The 21,514-nt window shown below is 39.2% G+C and overlaps 3 protein-coding genes across 3 annotated transcripts; 2 read left to right on the forward strand and 1 right to left on the reverse strand.

Moving 5' to 3' along the window:
• Positions 1 to 2,864: 2,864 nt before the first annotated feature.
• Positions 2,865 to 3,536, reverse strand: LOC310942433 (parkin coregulated gene protein-like; the record flags this gene model as incomplete). The annotated part of the gene is made up of 1 exon (XM_083907813.1): positions 2,865 to 3,536. The coding sequence occupies one exon, from the start codon at positions 3,534 to 3,536 to the stop codon at positions 2,865 to 2,867; it is 672 nt and encodes a 223-aa protein (XP_083763939.1).
• Positions 3,537 to 5,022: 1,486 nt separating this feature from the next.
• LOC310942474 (uncharacterized protein) lies at positions 5,023 to 6,673 on the forward strand (the record flags this gene model as incomplete). The annotated part of the gene is made up of 3 exons (XM_083907863.1): positions 5,023 to 5,074; positions 6,035 to 6,185; positions 6,412 to 6,673. 3 exons carry the CDS (start codon positions 5,023 to 5,025, stop codon positions 6,671 to 6,673), a joined length of 465 nt encoding a protein of 154 aa, XP_083763989.1.
• A 5,431-nt stretch (positions 6,674 to 12,104) lies between these two features.
• On the forward strand, positions 12,105 to 21,434 carry rab12 (RAB12, member RAS oncogene family). Its single transcript, XM_083907977.1, has 6 exons — positions 12,105 to 12,457; positions 13,953 to 14,013; positions 16,703 to 16,841; positions 17,214 to 17,303; positions 17,712 to 17,816; positions 18,038 to 21,434. Exons 1-6 carry the CDS (start codon positions 12,232 to 12,234, stop codon positions 18,143 to 18,145), a joined length of 729 nt encoding a protein of 242 aa, XP_083764103.1. The 5' UTR covers positions 12,105 to 12,231; the 3' UTR covers positions 18,146 to 21,434.
• The last annotated feature ends 80 nt before the right edge of the window (positions 21,435 to 21,514 follow it).

Here is a 21,514-nt window from a genome sequence, read left to right on the forward strand (position 1 = left end):
ACGAACCCGTCCAGCGACCCTCCAGCGGACTGTGACCGACAGCTTCCAGAAGCAGAACCGGAACCAGTCTGTGATCAGCGGGCCGAGCCTCGAGCTCCAGGTGCATGGTCAGAGACACACAGACACAGGAGCTGTCCAACCGCTGAACCAATCAATACAACTCCCCCCCCCTCGCTCGGTCGCTGTTGGTACAGTCCAAAACCAACAACAATGCAGGAACAGGTGTTGTGCCGCGTTACGCGTGACTGTTGAGAATCGCACCCCTGTCTCGTGAACGCGCACAGCGAAAGCGGAAACTCCCAGTCGTTCATTGCACTCATTGCATTCATTGTGAAGTTTGTCATTTAGAGTGACATCTAGAGGATAGACTCGCGACTGCACCGCCGTCTTGTTAACCATATGGATGTAATATATAATACATATATATTATGATATAGTCTTTTATATATATATATATATATATATATATAATGACATAAACTAGAAAATATTCACATTTAAGAAGCTGAAAAATGACAGAAACTAGAAAATATTCACATTTAAGAAGCTGAAAAATTTGAATATTTTCATGTTTCTGTCATTTATATATACACACACACATATGTATATATATATATATATATATATATATATATATATGTATGTATATATATATATGTATGTATATATATATATATATATATATGTATATATGTATATATATGTATATATGTATATATATATGTATATATGTATATATATATGTATATATGTATGTATATATATATACATACATATATATATATATATGTATATAATAATAAGGAGAGGAAACCTCTCTCCTGCTACACATTATAAGAAGACAATAGTCCAACGATGCATTAAAAGCAAATACAGTCTCATTTACTATGCCTTTGTATCCTTAGTGCCGACCAGCTACATCATAAAGTAACGTAGCTTGCCACTACTGTTTGTTAGCTCGGAGGCTACGTCTCTGTTCGTGCTAGCAGCATAGCACACAAACATGAAACTTGAAAAGCATAGGAACGTACAGCCAATTTCCCCCGGTCACAACAACACACCACCGACGCACCCTCCTGCACCGACACGGCAAAAACACTTTAATGCAGAATGAGACTCTGTGACACAAGAATATTCACCAACAAAGAGATCTTTATTTTGTCCAATGTCAATTCCGAGCACTGCAGTTCACTTGGGAGATCGGCCAAATTGCCCAAAAACTCTAACCCTCGGTGAGCAAGATCACACTTCTTAAAGGATATCTGCTCATCCTGAGGAACCTTGTGCTATGAAGTGCAATCAAGTGCACATCCTAAACATATTCAAAACAGAATTTTGCTGTGTTAATGTGTTCATCTAAGAACCTATCGCCCAATGTCAGCTGAGACAGGCACAGCACCCCCACTGACCCTCCTGCGGAGGATAAAGCGGTAGATAATGGATGGATGGATGGATAGTTGGGTTCAAAACAACTTGGAGACATATTCTAATCCAAATTTGACATAATACTGAAGATCAATAATATGTAAGAGAGCCATCTGATTAAAATGTTCAGGAAAGTGTCTTTTATTGATCGTCTTCACAGTAAAAAGGGCACAATCTAAATAACACATGGAGCATTTAAACACATGGTACATTTTGTATTTGTGTACCTCTCACATGCACATTTTCCAGCAACACAACAGTTGTAACAAACAATATCATTTACCAACTGTAGGCGGATCCTGAGAGCAAGTGGTGTTGTGATGAGTTTTATTTGATAAGAGCTTTACTATAAAACTATGTGAGCCTATATTTTACAATTAAAGCCCAATACATCAGCTGTTATGATAGCCTTTGCAGACTTCTGAAAATGTTTTAGCAATGTTTAGAGGTAGTTATCTCATGAATTCCATTGTCCACCTTAGTTGTTGTACTGTTAAAATGCCACCACACACACACACACATTTACATATATATTGAAATAGTTTGTTAGTGAATTATAATTTGATTGCGGTAAGGATTGAGTAATTTGGAGACTGGAGGATGAGGCATCATCCTTACAGCTGCTTGTTAGTCATGGATGGTTGCAACCTGGTGTTGTGGTTGCCCTTGACGATTTACAGCATACATTACATATTGGTATATGACATGACCAACATCTGCTTTTGCCTTACATTAACCTTCCTCGCCTTATTAGTGACTGCTGAGATCCAAGAACAGTATTCACAATTTACTGGAAATTAAGCTTATTCTTGTTCTCCTTTCTCTTCTGCTATAATTTTGCTGTGAGACTCATCCCATTGCTTTGAAAAAAACAAAAAAAAACAAATCAAACATCAAAAAACTTCCAACCAATTAGACATTAAAACATGTGGTGTGTTTGGGAATGGTGTGCTATGGCTTTTCTAAGCATTTTGAGTTACCATCGATGAAGAAAATCTCACCAATAAGCAGGCACAAATGTTACATTTATCCTGTGAAATATTGTCTTCCCCGTGCTTTAATTAGTAAAAAAAAAAAAAAAATCACCATCCCTCCTACCGTGTTTCCACATTCCTTCACATCTTTCATCCTTACCTCTATTTTTCATAATCTCTACACTCTACACACTCTTTTCATCCCTCCTCTCATTGTCTACATATCTACTCACTATCACCTGCTCCTTTCTATAGGCATCTCTATTTTCCTTCCACATGTCCAAAAACATGCATAGGTTAATTGGACACTCTAAATTTCCCCTACGTGTAAGTGACCCTCATTTGGAGGATACAGTGGTAGACAATGGATGGATGGATGATGGATGGGTTTTTGAAAATGAGGGAAAACAAATGAAGAGAAACGGAAAAAAAGCATCTCTGTATCACCAGGGAGACAGTTCCCTCTTATTGGCATCTGCAGGACTCATAGGTGGGCACCATGTGTTTGATGTTAACAAAGGCATCATCTCCTCCATAACGCTCCATAATCTCCAGAGTCTCCTGGATCAAGTCCCCAATGTTTTGTCCCTTCCTCTGGCTGTAGTCAATACCATCACCAGTGCTTATGTTCTTGTTCTTGAAGAGGTTGAAAATAGGGAGGATATTTTTGAAGTACGGCACCAGAGCTTTTCCCACCATGTCTGCAGACATGACCAGATGCTGCAGTGCTTTAAGTGTGGTGCAGATAACCTGGGGGTTCCTTGTATTCAGGGCTTTTTTGATAGGGATGATGAGCCAGGGGATGACTGGCAAGATCTTGTCACCTCCGTATTGCAGCAGATCATGGACCCCCTGACGGGCGAAGAGCTCATATGGATGATCAGTCTCGCGTAAGCCATCAAAGAAAAGTGGCAAGTAGTAATGGTAGTCTAGTCTCTGGATTTCTACCCTCCATGTGATGTGGTTGCTTATGCCGCCATGTGCCACCATTAATGGAAGGAGGCCACGATCATACACTTGGCGCAAAGTGGTTGGTGTATATGGGCGTTCCCGAAAAGCCCCTGCAGATGGAGGACCTACCACCACATATCCCTTCATATAAGACTGCCGGCTGAAGCCTTCTGCTGTCTTATACATCTCCACAAGTGTCTTTTTTAATGATCCCACTAGTTTAAACTGAAAAACTAAACACCACTGCACAATTTGCATCACCAAAAGCATATGAAGATTTTTATTTTTATTAAGTCGTAAGATAAAAGGCACAATTACACTTCAAAGGAGGATTTTCAAAAAAATAAGTACTGCTATGTTCCATTTACATCAGAACAAGGAAGTCAGAACAGGTAATGATGTCATCCTTGAGTTCAACCCATTCCAGTTGTGAAGTCAGATACCAACATGGATGCAAACGTATCTTGGGCTATAGCCTACAATGCTCTTCAGGGAATTTTGCACACACAAACAGTCTACCAGCATGTTTATGGTTAAAAAGTAAAAAGTACTATGTGTACGACTGATTTACTGTGAAACAAAGTGAAGTATACCAGGGCCTTTAAAATGAAACAAGACTGGAGCGGACTGAGACATTACACTGGCAAATATCTTGGCAACCCATTGGTTGATTTTGATGATTGACACCTCTATCGACCAGTCAGAGTCAGAGGAATTGTGATACTGACACACTGAATTGTGTCAGTATCACCCCTTGTGTTTAACAATAAAGTCAATTAAACTTTATATGTGTCCGACATCCATCACTGCTGCACAAAACTCAGGGTAAGGCCAAGTGAACATGTCCCATTGACATCCATTCATTTTGTCTACAGGACAAATGAATGGAGAAACTTGAATGTTGAATTCTGAGAAACGCTGAGAAAAGTTTCCAAAAGGGCAAACAAAAAACTTTGCAAAAGTCATTTTATGTTAATTGGAACAAAATGCAATGCCAGCCAAATTGAGATTTTGAAATTAAAATTTCCCATTCAAATTTGATATATATATATATATGTATATATATATATATATATGTATATATATATATATATATCATCAATCCCAGCTGACATAGTGCAAAAGGCGGGGCACACAATGCTACTGAGCTATTCAAATAATTGACAGATTCATGTTTTTATTATGACTTTGCTACAATATGTTGGATTCATGTAATTTAAAGAAAATGAAGGGCCAAAAGAAAGAATTTAAAACATGCAGTCTTTAGACCTCTGTTCTCATGAGGACGTCTATCTCTGAGGACTTTGTTTGTCCCTTGTGACAGTTATCGATTATCAAGGTTCAGCCAGCACAGTGACTGCGCTCATCAGGTGACATCACCTCCCTGTGTGTGATTGATGAAGTTGTGATAAGTCATGATTGACTCAGTGTGTGGAGCATTTGTATAAAAGCCAGCATCTCTCTGACAGAAGCCACCGTTAGGTCCAAGAACCCCAGGAGTTCAGGTACAGTGTCTGTCCTGCCGCTTCGCTTCTGTCTTTATATTCTCTGTGGTCGTCATTGCACATTTTGCTCTCTTTCTGCTCATTTTTCTCTCCTCGTTTTACCTGTTTGCTGACAAATCTTTTTTTTTTTTTTTTACTCTTCAAGTTGGTCTTGCTCAACTGCAGCCATGAAATTCTCCCTCGTCGCCGCTCTTTTTGTTGTCCTGGCTGTTGCCCACGGTAAGACTCAATTTGAATTGTCTCTGCTAAAAAAAAAAGACCATTGTTATTGTTGTTGCTGCCTCTGTTTGATCTTCATGAACAGAAACTTTCAGAACAGAAAACGTAATGTTATTTATATGCTGCAACCATTTTTCGGAACACAAGCTCTGCCAGGCAAAACTATCAAACCTGACTGAGGGAGCATTTGTGTGTATACAGCAGTGGTGCAGATTCTTGGCCTCTGCTCTGTGTGGTTACTCACAGACTATACTCGCCTCGCTTTGCTAGCAACATGATGCTGTTGCCTCCTTCTGTAATAACACAACTATAACACTTTTATCATTTTTGACAGATGTTGTGAGAGCGGTGTTCTTTGTAATTGTTTTTTAAACCTCGATTATTACTTTAAACTACTAAACTAAAATAATTCCATTCTTCTTCTTTTTTTTTGCAATTTCTAATCTGAAGATTAAGATTATTGTTGCACTGAATGTTGTTTGTGTCACACATTTATCTAAGCAGAGAGAATCACTAATAATTAGCATTGTGTGTGTGCATGCATGTGTGAACAAAACATTTACAAACCTATCTTTGTGGGAACCTTTTTTGTCTGGGCTCCACAACTTTAAGGGGATTTTTCAGGGTTAGTATTTGTTTAGGTCAGAATTAGGGGCTAGGGAATTACTTATATCTATGATGTGTCCTCACTAAGATATAAACATAAGTTTGTGTGTGTTTTTTCTTGTTGACCTTGACAGGGCCAGTAGTCCTCATAGAGACTAAAACCTGGTCCCAATGAGGCAGAACCTAATTTCTGAGAAACTGTTCTGAGAAATCTCAGTCCAAAACTGAAAGTTTAGAATGCTTTGTTCAGGGAGTGCAGTGTCTTTTTGACAGATTGATCAGATTAGTGTGTTTCTGGTCTAGATTAAGTTCTAATAACCGTGTGTGTGTGTGTGTGTGTGTGTGTTCTCACAGGCTCTGAGGCCAAGTCACTGATGAACCCTGACGTCCAGCTTGAGGTGGACAGGGTGGCCAAGCTGATCAGAGACATGTCTGCGAGCATTACTGAAGCAACCCAGGACATGGTGGAGAAAGTGAAGGTTCTTGAGTTGACCAACACTGCCAAGTAAGTATAAGTTGTAATTAATTTATCAGTAGATCTCTTGGAAATGTCCGGTTTAAAATAGAATGTAGTCAAAAAACGTCATATTATGCACAAATTTGCCTTACTTCTGATTTACATTGTGAATTTCGTCACCGTAGTTTTACCACTTTTAAAATGTGGGCCTCCATCTGGGAAATCCTGTATTAGACCGGACACTCTTTAACAGAATATCCTCCGTCTCCCACAGGACTTACATGGAGGACAGCAGGACCAAGATCCAGCCCCTGGTGGACAAGGTCCAGGCTGAAGCCACCAAGCTACAGGAGCAGGTCAAGCCCTACATTGCCAAGATTGAGGATCAGATCAACCCTCTGACCGATAACTTCAACGCCCAGGTCAAGCCTCTGACTGATGACTTCTACGCCCAGGTGCAGCCTCTGACCACCATGATGGAGAAGTTCTTCCAGCAGGTGATGGAGCAGACCAAGGCCCTGCTCCCCCCTCAGTAAAGCGTTCCCTTAGTTTGCTCCAGCTCCACCGTGACAGCTAAGGAGAAGGTTCTACTAACAGGCACTTCTTCTGTGACCCAATGGGCATCAAGTGGGCGCGTCTTACCATGGGTGTGTTTTCCTAAGTGGCTGCAGGTGGACATAAAGTGTTAGTACCTGAAGGCTACTGTGCTCATGTTTGTCTTTCACACTCCTTCATCTTTACCGCATCTGAGATGTGATGATTTGATGTTAGTAAAAGACTTTGAATGTCACGATGCTGAGCTGACTCATTCTTTCTTAATCGCAGCCAGATTACATTTGCATTCTGAGTGCAGGGGTTTGTTTAATAGGGCTGTAATCAACCAAAGAATCTTTTGGTCGACGAAAGCCCTGAAATTTCGACTAAAAATCGACTAATGGGGAGGGGGGGGGGGGTGCTTTGCGAGTGCGGCTATTTTAATTTGAAAAGAGCCACACTCGCAAAGCACCTGTGCGGCTGCGGCTCTTAAAGGGATAGTTCGGAATTTTGGACATAAGACCTATTTTCCAACTCAGCCGGTGTGATTGGAGACGTCTGGAGGCGTTTTCAAGAAATTTCATTCAGTTCTTGTAGTTGCCGAGTTCGTTGGTGTCCAATTTCCGACATTTCAGAGTGGCCTTTTATTGTGGCCAGCCTAAGGCATGCTGTGTAATCAGCATCTTGATATGCCACACCTGTGAGGTGTGGGATGGAGAAGTGCTCACTAACACAGATTTTGACAGATTTGTGGACAATTTTTGAGAGAATGGTGATTAGAAATGTTTTAGATCTTTGAGTTCAGCTCATGAAAAATGGGAGTAAAACCAAAATTACTTTTATGATTTATGTGTTATGTATTAAAAATACATCAAAATAAATTTAAATTTATCAAAAATTTATTTTATTCATGCAAAATGATATTGGGTGTTACAGACGTGTCTGTAAATGTGTTGCTACATTAGACAAACATTTGGGTTGTCCCATATTGTGTATACTGTGTGTATATCCCCATACAAGGCTATATGGAGACATGATTAGGTCATGCATATCAGTTTTTACTGTGATTTTGTGATTTTTCGATTACAAAAACACTGCAGTGACTCTTAGAGCGGGGTCAGGCGGGTTGATGAAGTAAAAAGTGGAGGTAGGTAATGTTATCTTAAAATTTAATTGGTACATTTGAAAATAGTCATACAGAAATATCTCATTATAACTTGGTATTGCCTCATGAAATCAAATAGATGTATATATATATGTATATACAAATATATATATAATAAATATATATATAATATCTACTGTACATTTGTTTTTTGTATTTCATTTTTTTGGAATATTCTTCTTTGTCTGATCTCTACAACAGAGTATTAGAGCCACATTGAGAAAACATTTTCACTTCAAGAATAAAGTCTTAATTTACCAGAATAAAGTCGTAAATGACACATTTATGAGAATAAAGTCTTACTGCACTGGGTAATTACATTGCATTACATTTTAAATGAGGAGGGGAAGACATGAAGAAAAACTCAAACAGAAATATACCTTAAACATGAGGACCACAAGCAGGAACCAGGAAGAGCAGGAAACTGAACAAAGAGAACTGAAACAAAATTAACACCACTCTCTCCTGACGGGGAGAATGGTGGGTAAACACACCAAGGAGGCAAGGATAATCAGTCAAACAAAGAAGACAGGACAGGAAGTAAAACTTGATATTCTACCCAAGGAAAAATGACTAAAAACACAATTACTAAAAAAAATGACTATGGAAACATAATTTCTTGTGTGTATATATATATGTACATATATATACATATAATTTATTATAAAACGATTTTATAATGTTTGGGATCTTCAGAGGAGATTACAGGCGATCATAGCTTGCTCGTAGCGTGTTGTTTTTAACTATGAATTTTCAAGTAAATTCACCTAATTTATTGCCATTATACAATATACAGTACAATGAGATTTTAAAAAGTGTCATCTTTTTAGTGCTTTTAAAGGTCAAGCAGGTGTTATAGCAGATTTTAGCATTTAGCAATGTCCAATAATTGTCACTTATCAAGAAGAAACACAGCTAGCTAGTTGTCCCATCTATCATCATCATCATCATCATCATAATAATCATCATCATCATCACAGTCCTCTATTGAGAAGAACATAGCCTTTCTTCTTTTCTTCATCACATTTATCAGGGCTGCAACAGTATCTGCTGAGGGAGGGAGGATTTTGTCCTGAAGTGCATCTCCATTGGAGCTCAGGTGACCATCATTCCCTCCGCTGGTAACCATGGACAGAGGACTTTCTCTCTGCTCCACCTTCTTAAGCTGGATGCCTTCTCTGATCTGATTTAGCAGTTCTGACTTGGTCTCTTGTGAAGGCAGACAAGTGTCCCTGCCCTGAGTGACTGTGAATAGTGGAGGAGAATGGGGTGAAGGGCAAAGGGGCAGGGCAGGGGGTGAAGGTATGCTGATACTGTCTCTCTGCTCCACCTTCTTCAGCTGGATGTCTTCTCCGATCTGACTTAGCAGTATCAACTTGTTCTCATCTGAATTCAGGAGAATGCCTTGGCTTGGGGAAAGAGGTGAAGGGCAAGGAGATGGAGGAGTAGTCGAAGGTATACCAGTGTTTTCATTCTGCTCTACTTTCTTCAGCTGGATGCCTTCTCCGATCTGACTGAGCAGTATCAACTTGTTCTCGTCTGAATTCAGGAGAATGCCTTGGCTTGGGGAAAGAGGTGAAGGGCAAGGAGATGGAGGAGGAGTTGAAGGGATACCAGTGTTATCACTCTGCTCTAATTTCTTCAGCTGGGTGCCTTCTCCAATCTTACTAACCAGCACGGATCTGTTTCCGAGTGAGGATGGAATACTGTCCCCTCTGTTACTAAATCTGGACAGCGGAGAACAAGGGGACGGAGATGGAGGAAATCTGTCTCTCTGCTTGGCCCTCTTCCGCTGGATCCACTCACTGATCCGACTGAGCATTGTCAATTTGTTCCTTGGTGAGGGCAGACTGCTGTCCCCCGTGCTAGGAAATGAAGACAGTGGAGGACAAGAGAACTGGGGGCCAGAATGTTTGACAGGAGGAAGTGGAGGTACTAGAGAACAGCCTCTCGTCTTCATCTTGTCCCACTGGATAAACTCTATCCGATTGAGCTGTCTCAACCTGTTCCTAGGTGAGGAAAGACTGTTCTCCTCTCTGCTAGTAACCGTGGGCAAAGGTGAAGGATCTGGATGGTCAGAAGACAAAGAAGATAGAGGTGTGGTGATGTTGTCTCCCTGTGCCAGTTGCTTCATATTAATATACTCCCTCATCTCACTCAGCAGTGCTGACATGTTCATGCGAGAGGGTTGACTGCTCTCCGCTCTGCTAGTAGCTTTGGAAAAAGGTGAAGCAGTGGGTAGATGCCGGTGATTCAGGAGAGCTGAAGCATCAGATACACTTGGACTGGTTCTCTGCTCCCTTTTCTTCAGCAGAATTCCCTTTCTAATCCAACTGAGCAGTGTTGACTTATTCCCAGGGGAGGGCAGCCTGCTAGTAACTGCTGACAGCAAATGTGAAGGGTTTGGAAGGCCAGAAGACAAAGAAGGAAGAGTTGCACTGGAGCTGTCTCCTTGCTCCACCTTCTTTGTATTAATATATTCTCTCATCTCACTCAGCAGTGCTGGCATGTTCGTGAGTTGACTGGTCTCCCCTCCACTAGTAACAATGGACAACAGTGAAGGAGTGGGGAGATGCCTGGAACATAGGGGATCTGAAGGATCAGGTGAACTGGAACTGTCTCTCTGCTCCACTTTCTTCAGCAGGATGTCCTCTTCGATCCAACTGAGCAATGTTGACTTATTACCAGATATGAACAGACTGCTATCCTCTCTGTTATTAACTGTGGACAGCAAAGGTGAAGTGTAAGGAAGGCCAGAAGCCAAAGGAGGAGCTACACCAGTGCTGTCTGTTTGTGCCACTGTCTCCCTCATCTCACTCAGAAGTGCTGACATGTTCATGTGTGAGGGTTGCTCTTCCATCTGCTAACCATGGGCAACAGTAGTTAGATGCCTGGTAGACAGCAGGAATTGAAAGATCAGGTACACTGGTTGTGCAACACTTTTTTCAAAAGTTTGCGTGTGTTTGCAAACAAGAAGGTGGAGGGCTCGGAGGTGGAGGCATGAGCATGTGGAGGTGTAGATGGGGTCGTGCCTCGGCTTGGTGGAGTTGACAAATGGAGTCAAGTATATGCTCAGACTATTCTTTATCTTTTGTGTTTCGCATCAGTTGGTACTGGTTTCCAATATGCATCAGGTGCAACAACATATAGGTGCTCTTCAAAACTTCAAAGAAAATATTTTGGAATATTCTGAGCAAGAGTGGATGACATCAAAGTCACTCTCCTGGGCATTAGAACAAGTTTGGTTTGGATCAGACCTTCCATCTCAAAGTTATAAGCGTTTCGTTCAAATTCAGAATTTTTCGCCCAACTTTGGCGCCCCCTGTCTCTTACGCCATGTGACATTTTAAAAAACTTTCAATCACTTTCGATCCTCAACTGGTCCACAGTGACCTCACCAAGTTCGAAGGTTATTGCACAAAAGTAAAAAAAAAATACCAATTGTATTCCTGTCTGCTGTCACCAGGGGGCTTTGTTTCCGAAATGTTTTTTCATATAGATGTCTTCAGGGGTGGAACATCATCATTCCTAGCAAGTTTGGTTCAGATCGGAACAGGATTCACAAAGTTATAACAGTTTGTTTTTTGTCGCAAAAATCCAACTTTGCACCGTGGCCATTGAAACACCGTTAAACAATGCGTTATCATATACAATACGCATCACCTACCATGTGTTTTGAGTGCTTTCACCAATTTTGAGTTGGATACAATAATCTCTATAAAAGTTATAGCCGAAATCGAAAATAAACTTTTTTTTTAAAAAAAGGTAAAAGAAAATACACATTTTTGGAACCAAAAATAAATAACTCAATAGAAAAAATATTGCTAATTTTATGACTTCTTTTCAGCTACTTGCTAAACTCCAGCTCTATATGATCTAGAACATGTAAGTTTATAACGGGGTAATACCTCAAAGCAAATGTGTGTAGTGAAAAACATTTTTATTCTGCTAAATTAAATAAGTAAGCACGAGTCAATATCTTGACCTTATTCTGTACTTGGATATACTACTGTAAGTATTAGTACTTTGTGGCAGAAAGAAGTAAAAAAGTATACTAAAGAACAAGTATAAGCTTTAGAATTAAAATATAAGCGTAAGTCTTAGCATTAATGTACTTAGTCTTAGACTTTTGTTTATACTTTTCAGCTTATACTCATTTTGACCTTTTTGGTTGGTTCGTTGTTTATTTATTTATTTATTTTAGATATCGGAAACGGAAATGTCGTGTTACGGATATGACGTAACCGCTGCTCTTGTCTCTTATGGCAAAACATCAACACCCGTCGGCGATGCGCTAACTTTTGCAAACTTCTTTAAAGACGATATAAAGTTGGTTATCGCTGAAGCTTTCGTCTGTTTTGGTACTTAGTGAATGTCACAAATGTGGTATTACTGATGGATCCCAGACATGATGTACCGCGGAGGGCCGCCGGTGGCGGCCGGGGCTCCGGGACCTCGTCCCCCGCGTTGGGGGCTCAGTCGCGCCGCAGGAAGCTGCCCCCGAGACCCGCTGATTTTAAGCTACAAATTATCATCATTGGTTCCCGCGGCGTTGGCAAAACCAGCCTCATGGAGAGGTACACAGACGATACTTTCTGCGAAGCTTGCAAGTCCACAGTAGGTGAGGACATACGACGTTTACGGACTTGTTTCGATGTCAACTTCTTATTATTGGCATGTACAGCTGGGCTCCGTCTACGCACTGAAAGAAAGGATACCTAAACTAAACTACCATGAGGCAGACGCTGTAACATATATTCTGCCTCCTACTGTACTGTGTAATGACATTGACTATTGGTTACACTTGCAGTTATAGTTGAAGCTAGTTGCAACAACCAGACTGCTATAGCGAACTAAACTGTCCTTTTTCTTTGCCTGTGTTGCTTTGAAATGCTTCCCTCCTTTTCCACACTTTGACGGTTTGTCTTGTTGTGATTGAAAGCAATATTTAATTTGTTGGTGCAAACGGCTAGGTTCATTTATTTGAATCTTACCAGGCTTCAATTATGATAAACTAATAGCTTAAATAAACACTATAAATAAACAGATATCAAGAGCTCAATATGAAGTTTTAAAAAATAGTTTACAGACACTTTTTTAGGGTAAAACAGTATCTATTGTACTGTATTTTATTTTAATGCAATAACAAAATGGTTTTTCTTAAAGAATAAAGCATTTTACTACTGGCGCCCTAAAAACATTTCCTGCTGCTGTAAATAAAAACATCCCACACTTATTTTTAATCTCTAGTTGTAACAAATTCTTTGCTAATTTTGCTGCCCACCAAGTTTTTAGAGTCCGGTATGCTAGCCTGCCATGGGTTCAAAACAGAATTGAGCAAACAGTTCACAGTGCTGCCAGTCAATGGTGTCCAATCCCAAAATAGGTTCATGCAGGCAGCTGCTATGGCAGAGTTCCATTTTGTGCCTTGTCATTCCAGTGTCAGAGCTCAGAAGTTGTGTGTTGCAAATATTGTGCTCCTCTGATGGACTGTCACTCACTCTGCCGTAGCTAAAACAAATGTTTTCTATTTGTGTAACGTCTGTTTTAATAGACCACTGCAGTGACTTTGCACAGACAAAAGTATATACAAATTAAAATATAATTTAATCTGCTGTCACATCCCAAGATGGGAAACCATTTTATTCATGTAGGTTGATCTAAAAAAAATAAAAAAATCAATGTATAATCTGAAGGAAAGGCTCCATAAAGGCAAAATGACACAGGTGCTGGTGCATGTATGCAGGGCGGCTGCAAACTTACAGCTAAATATTTACATAATCGATTAATCTGCCAATTATTTTCTCAATTAATCAAGTACTTTGTTGATCGGTGTTTCGCAAACCTTGAAATGATGATGTTGTCAAATGTCTTGTTTTGTCCACAAACAATAATTAGTTAGAATTATTTCTTTGTTATATGGACCAAAGAAACCACACACATATTCATCTTTAAAATGGCTGAAAAGAAAACACAGAGAACCTATTTTGATAATATAAAAAAAACACTCAAACCAATGAATCTATTTTCAAAATAGCTGACAATTAATTTAGTTATTGACTGCAGCCCCACATGTATGTATATGTAAACATGTTTGTGTTTGATTGCCCATGTAGGAGTTGACTTCAAAATCAAGACAGTTGAGCTGAGAGGGAAGAAGATCAGACTACAGATTTGGTGAGTAATTGGACATAAGTCTCCACTGCCTTTAGTCCTCTTTTTCTTTGGTCCCATCATGCTTTGTTTTCATCCACACCGTTAATACAAACGATGGACGTGTAAATCAGGGTTTTCCAAACTTTTCAGCCACTAACATCCAAATTCAGATTCAAATTCATGTTTTCATTTGCACTCTCTGAAGACATTTAACACAGAGGCCAAAACATTACCCACTCTATAATCATGACCGATCCCTAGTGCAGATCATAAATAGTCGATCTTTTATTTTGTGTGTATTGAGTGTATTTGCTCTTGTCACTCTTTGAGAAGCACAAACACCTCAAAAGAAAACTTTTCACGAGTCCAGAGAAACAACCTGTATTCAGTTTTATATCCCCATATATGTCGTATATCGGGGCTATAGCCTAAAAATATCCAGATAATATGTATTAGCTATATCGAGCTATTCGATATATATATTTGATTCATATCGTGATATATTGATATTGAATAATTCCCTAGTTCTGATAATTATTATCAGTGTGGATTTTCTTTTAATTTTATTGTATAAATTCTAATGGTTTGTGGCGATTGTGATGATACTTCACCGTGTTCTGCCTCTGCTTTGTGTCTTGTGACTAGAACTAACGCCTTAATTAAATTTTGAAAGTATGCGGTTTTTTTGTCCAGTGAATGAAATAATGATAGACATGCCTCACATTACAGCAAGGCAAGCTTTTGTACATATTCACCTGTTAATGAGTACGCATTTGGAAGCTCTTTTTTTTTTTGCTTTTTTCACTAATATGTCTGACCTGTTCACTAACTTCCCCGTCCACCCTCCCATTTGCTATTTTCCCACGTCCCGTTGTTGTTTCTTCTCCCCTACCTCGCATTCCCACCTGCCCGATCAGGAAACCCTTGCCCACTCAGTGTATGTTGTCTCTCATGTTGAACCGCTCACATCAAGCCTCCATCACTGCTAAACCCCCCGGTCTTACTTAATGCTGCCATTGTGCTGCTGCTGCTGTGTCTCTGTCCACTTTCCTGCTCATAAGCCTGACTGTGACTTACAGGGGGAAAGGATCTGATTGAAGGTACAGTAATACTGTCATGCTACTACTAACCCACACTCGCATGATCGGGTGAATCATAATGACATTAAAAACGATCAACTCTCACATTTTTTATTTTCCCAAATTCACAAAGAGAGTAAAATGAAATTGTTGATTTAAATTTATAAGCCTTCAATAAATAATCAATTAATCTGTACATTATTTTACCAATTAATCAGTTGTTTGGTCCATAAAATGCCATGAAATGTTGAACCTTTTTTTTTAATGTTGATTTCAAGTGTTTTGTTTTGTCCACAAACAAATCATATTAATTGTGAAAAAGAAGTAGACTCAAACTGATTAATAGTTTAGTTTTAGTAGTTAGTGATTAATAACATTTTTGTATTTTTAAAGAATGTATTTATCATTGCAGCCCTACAAATCACATGATATTGTAGATTTGATGTATAATAATATGGCTGTAATCACAGTTCCGGGTTCTAACACAAAAACTGAAATATTTAATGTAATTTAAAAAATAAAACAAAACAAAATAATAGCTGCATGTTGAATCTCATCTGTTTTATTTTATATTCTAATCTCCATTTAGAATGAAACTATATTTCTATAACAAGATAAAAGATAATACTGTTTAACATGTCAAAATTGATTTACATTAAAGCTCCCATAGAGTGGTCTTATCGCACATATATGTGCGTTATGGAGGTCTACTTGCATACATTAACTTGTTTTTAACTTGTGTGTGTTGCCAGGGGTCTGTTAAGTCGCTGTAAACATTGTTAAAGTCGTACATATCATACTTGCCTGTATAAAGGAGTTTATTAAAGCCTTATAATCAAAATGACGATAAAACAATGATGATAATAATATTAAAGCAAACGGAGCATCCATCTCGGAATAGTATCGGAGTATTGGCAGCTATCTAAAGTCAGGTATCGGGATCGGATGTGAAAAAAGGTGGATCGGTGCATCCCTACTTGTGATTGGCCAATACCTGGAAGTGACGTAATCAGCACACCAGCTCTCAGAAGCGCAGCTCCCCCCTCTGGAACGGTGGATGCACTGCTACTCATTATCAAAACATTGTTTTCACAATGTTTAAAAATAGCTTCGTCACGACTCCCCGCTGCAGGACCCTTTTTATGACTTTGACCCGGAGTCAGACCCAGAGTCAGAAGACACTGTCGCTGGTGAAACACCTCCACAACGGAAGTTCTTCTTCTTCTGCGGTTCAATGTACGTAACCAGATGTGCCCGGACTAGTGCCCGGAGCAGGACGATCTGCTGTTCGGGAGAAATGCTGTTTATGTAACCAGAACAGGTTTTTCAGAGATCTCACTGAGTCCAAGATTACAATACAACACAGCGTTCTCAGCAATGGCTGAACTGTTTGTTTCGAACCTTCAGGGCTTCATAAACGAGGTCATGACGCAGATACACAGCAAAAAAACAGCGTGAATTGGAACTTCTGTTCTATGGGAGCTTTAATAATATTTGTCTAAAATGTGGTTTACTTACTTAAATCTATTTGTCATAACCAACCATAATGAGTGAAGAAAAGCTTACATTTGCGAATGAATATGAGCAATTTCATCAACAGCTGTGAATTATTTTAATATAATTAAATCCAGGGACACTGCTGGTCAGGAGAGATTCAACAGCATCACATCAGCCTACTACAGAAGTGCCAAGGGAATTGTGCTGGTGTATGACATCACTAAACAGGAGACCTTCGACGACCTTCCCAAATGGATGAAGATGATAGACCAGGTAAAACAAACATTTTCTCCCAGTGTGTGTGTGTGGGGGGTTCTCCAGGTTCTCCAGTTTCCTCCCACAGTCCAAACACATACAGCTTTGGGGATTAGGTGTGATCTGTCCAGGTGTTACCTGCCTACAGCCCTATGTCAGCTGAGATCGACACAGCACCCCCTGCGAACCTCATGTGGAGGATAAAGTGGTAGAAAATGGAAATGGAATTTATTATATAATTGTTTTAGGGCAACCCTTAGTGGCATCATATTTGTGAGGCTCTCCTTTAATTGCTGTACTGCATAGCCAGTTTTTATGGCATTAACAGATGTCATTATCAGGTGATCATTTCCTGTTTGTGCGTCGTCTCCAACTTTCTTTTTGTGTCAGTATGCCTCAGAAGAAGCAGAGCTTCTCCTGGTCGGGAACAAGCTGGACTGTGAGACCGATCGTATCATCTCCAGGCAGCAGGGGGAGCGGGTGAGATCGACACACATGCAACACAGCTGTTCCGCATATCACTGATACATAGCTTTATGCTCTTGGTACCGGAAATCCAATCTGTTATGCATATGTGTTAGGGCTGTCAACGAATATTCTGTATTCGAGTATATATTCGAATAGTTTTTAAAAACAGATGTTCGGAGGTGAAAATGAATATTTGAATGTGGAAACATATGACAAATAGTCACATCGGCGCCGGTGTGACTATTTGTCATGATGATTTTCAGCCTTTAAAACCAGGAAAAGTCATATTACGATATCCAAGACCATCTTCACCACATAGATATAATATTGATGTTTTGATCAGTATCTGACCCATACCAATACTGTTGTTCTCTGTTAAGTGTCATCATTTTTCATTTTTCGCTACCTCTCTTGTCACAGTTTGCCTCTCGAATAAGTGGAATGCGTTTCTGCGAAGCTAGTGCCAAGGATAACTTCAATGTGGATGAGATCTTCTTAAAGCTTGTAGACGATATTCTTAGCAAGGTCAGTGTGTCTTCTTTGTTGTCTTTATAATTAGTTTTATTATTACAAATATTCTGATTTCTTCATATCATATATTACATTTATCTTTGTATCTCTTTTGTGAAAAGTCTAAGCATATGGTAGTATAATTATGTGGCTCTTTATTATACTGTGTGACACTCAATAATCGAAATATTCTCCATATTAACCATTTTTTTTCCCTGTGCTTCCTGATACAACAGATGCCTTTGGAAGTTCCCAACAAAGAGCTTTCCAACAGTGTCCTGTCTCTGCAGCCTGAACCTGAAGTGCCTCCGGAGTTTCCCCCTCCCCGCCTGCGCTGCTGCTGAGAGTGGTCCCCATCCTGAACACACACACACAGCTGACACATGCAGAGCACCAGTCTGGCCACCAGAGGGCAGGACATTGCAACAGTTTGGTATAATTCAGCACTGCTCCCTAAAACGCATGGACTCTCTTATAACCACCAGTATTATCTTCTTCCTCTGTTTATTCTCCTGCTCTCTAACTGCACACTAACACTTAGACACTTCCTACCACTAGTCTGTCTCCACTTTACCCAGACTACCTCATTCCTCTGATTGTCAGGCAAACTGTGGCCCCTCAGGTGCCTTTAAGGAGGAGAACTCTCTGGAAGCAGTTGCACATTTTCTATAGAGGGAGTTTATTTTGGGGGAACTCACCACTTGTTCTCTCTTTCTGTTTAATCATTGTCAAACACATATTGTACACTAAATGCAGACATTGACTGAGTCTTCCTGTAATAGTCTGTTATCTCTTAAAAGGACACCATTGACTCATTTGAAACTGATGAAGAAAATAGTCTGAATAATAATAACTGCTACAAAAAAACATTTTCTATTCAATTTTATTTGTATAGCGCCAAATTATAGCATACATTTTCTCAAGGCACTATTTTCTGATCACTTTAATCTGAATTAGGTCATATTGAGAATGAACAATTAGATAAAGACATGGATTTTATATATATATATATTTATATATGTGTGTTATGTATGTGTATAAATAGCTATACGCACAAACACTCAAAATAGCAGTTGAATAGCTGTCCCCTGTAGTGACCACTATGCATAAAAGGGATATAGTGCTTAACACATTTATTGGATATGTAAATATTTTAGAAATCTTTCAAAAACTAAAAACTAAAATGTTATTTATTTGGCAGATAAACTGGAGATGCACTGACAGCATTTCTTAACTTGACACAACTTAGACTTAAAACCTTCCTTTTTGATAAAGTTTATTTTTGGTATTTTCCTTTTTTCGGCCGAAAGACTTTTAACACCAAAACACCATGAGCGAAGCAGGATGTTGTAATTTGTTGTGCCAGCACGCGCCTGTCTATTCTTGCTTAGAGCCTGTCCAAAATCACTTTGGAACACCAATAAAACAGTTCCAACAAGACGTGAGTACATGGTGCAACAACAGTCCCAAGCTAAACTTGGCTGCATACAGCGCAGATTATGAACTCATTAAATTTTAAACATCTTAATGCAGTGAACTGAAGAGACCGCTCTTCTGATGCATCTGTGACAGACGTTATTCCCTTAATTGCAGCACCAAAGCTTCTTCTACACAAAGAGGTCGAGACGGACCACGGAGTGAAAACAATAAAAGTTGCACTCTTAAGAGTCTGAGACGTGTTTCCCTTAGATCTACTCGGATCCCCTGCACTTCATCCCAACTGTACTCGATCCTCGTCATAAAGGTCATTACTTGGATATGGGGATAAAGCAATACGTAGAGAAATGATCTAGGCTGTGTTGGATACGGAGAGCCCGCTTGGAGACAGATAAGAGCACCGCGCAGGATTCTTAATTGATTTATTCTTTGAAGCATGAGTATTAATGGATACAATTGCACTGCCTTGACTTTGATGAGTTAAGTACACACAGTCCCAGCCATAACGACAAAATTAGATTAAAATTCTGTGCATCTCTAAATCCCTAAAATAAACTGAATTCACCCTGTTATACCCAATATTAAACAGGCTCACTGGGCTTCTTTGAGAAGTCAGAAATGAATCGAGCAGAACATTCAACCAACAAAACAGTAAATAACTGTGCTTTACTATTTTACTAAGCTAAACCGTACATTTATAAAATCATGGATAGCAGAGGGGGTGTGGTCTGGTCGTGAAATGTGACACCAAGGTGCAGCTAGGTGGGGGAAAAATGCTGAAAATGACAGCACCAGCTTTTATAAAAGGGGGTGGAGTCTGGGACATCCCTATATGAAGAACATAATAAGAATAATTTCTCATTCAGAATAGGGTAAATGGTCATATTATTGGTGCCCATGCAAATGTAGATGATATTTATTGTGCTTTTAGTTTAGGTTACAGTCTGGATCAAGGTACAACAGTTCATTTTCTGGATTTCTCATTTTGTGCATAAAATATTGAAAAATGTGGATTGGTGTTTTTCCAAACAAAATGATGATGTTCTCCAATGTCCCTAACTCTGAAATGACTGGAGGTAGTACATGTTATTTTGTGGCCAGCAGAAGATGGTTGTGGTTGTGTGGCAGTGGCAATATGTTTGTTTTCCTCTGCCTTAAAGTATTAAAGTGGCTTGATCAGCTTTTATTTTATAACTGTAATGTTTTGCACTACAATCCGACGTAAATAGTCAGGCTGACATGCGGAAGAAATAATTTGTAGATTAGCACTAACTTTTCCACATCCTGTTCAAGTTGGCTCGAGGTGCAAGAAGACCTGGGTGTTGTGGTTTGTTTTAATGGATCACTGGACGTTACTGATTTCTCTGAGGGATTATAGATGGTAAGAAGCTACACGTGTTTTTTATTAATATTTTTATGTTTCGTTTTTGAAGTTTTTCCTTAAGAGTCAGAATACGTGGGTTTCCCTCTGTGGGGAAAAGTGCAGGGAGGATTTGTGTAGTATTTGAATGCTTACTTTGTCTGGATTTTTGTTGCTTCAATTTCATATCCAAACAAGAAATAACCATTTTGAAGGAGCTTGTGTTTAGCAGCTCTGAATTAATAACTTGGCAGTTTATGTTTATGGACCACTTTGGGGATATTCCATCTCTTGCACAGTTAAAAAAAAAAAAGTTATGCATGCTAAGCTCCCCTTTGTTGCTAAGAATCATTAATTATTTTGTCTTTGTTGTGATATTAATGCAGTATGAGAAATGAGGGTGTTTCTGTCACAGATCATAAGTAAAGGACAAGCCCATTCAGAGGATTTTATATGGATGTAAAATGGCATAACAAATAGTTTCATACAGAATGAAATGTTGAAAAGCAACATATTTGACTATTAATCAGACATCCCATCATATCTGACAAAACAAGCAGCAAATGTACAAATAATGTGCTGTGAGTTTTCTTCCATGAATGAAACTGTTTGTCTGTCACTTCCTGTATCTTTTAATATTCACCACTAACCCTGAGGTCTGTATTCACAGCCAAGCCTTGTCAGTCTTTTGTTAAATAAGCATTTAATTTGAAATGTTGAAGACTGCACTTATTATTAATCCTGTTTTAAATATTTGAAAAAGCAACAACAAAGACTTATGGCTTGTTCAAAATGCATTTGTGGTATTTATAACTTGTGGCATTCATGAACTAATGACATGCAATTAAATATATCTATATTTATTACCAGACTGTGGTATTGATTTGTGTATTTTCTGAAAGTGGGACCCACTTGG

This window comes from Microchirus variegatus, assembly GCF_963457635.1.
Source record: "Microchirus variegatus genome assembly, chromosome: 21".
In the NCBI taxonomy this organism is placed as follows: Eukaryota; Metazoa; Chordata; class Actinopteri; order Pleuronectiformes; family Soleidae; genus Microchirus; species Microchirus variegatus.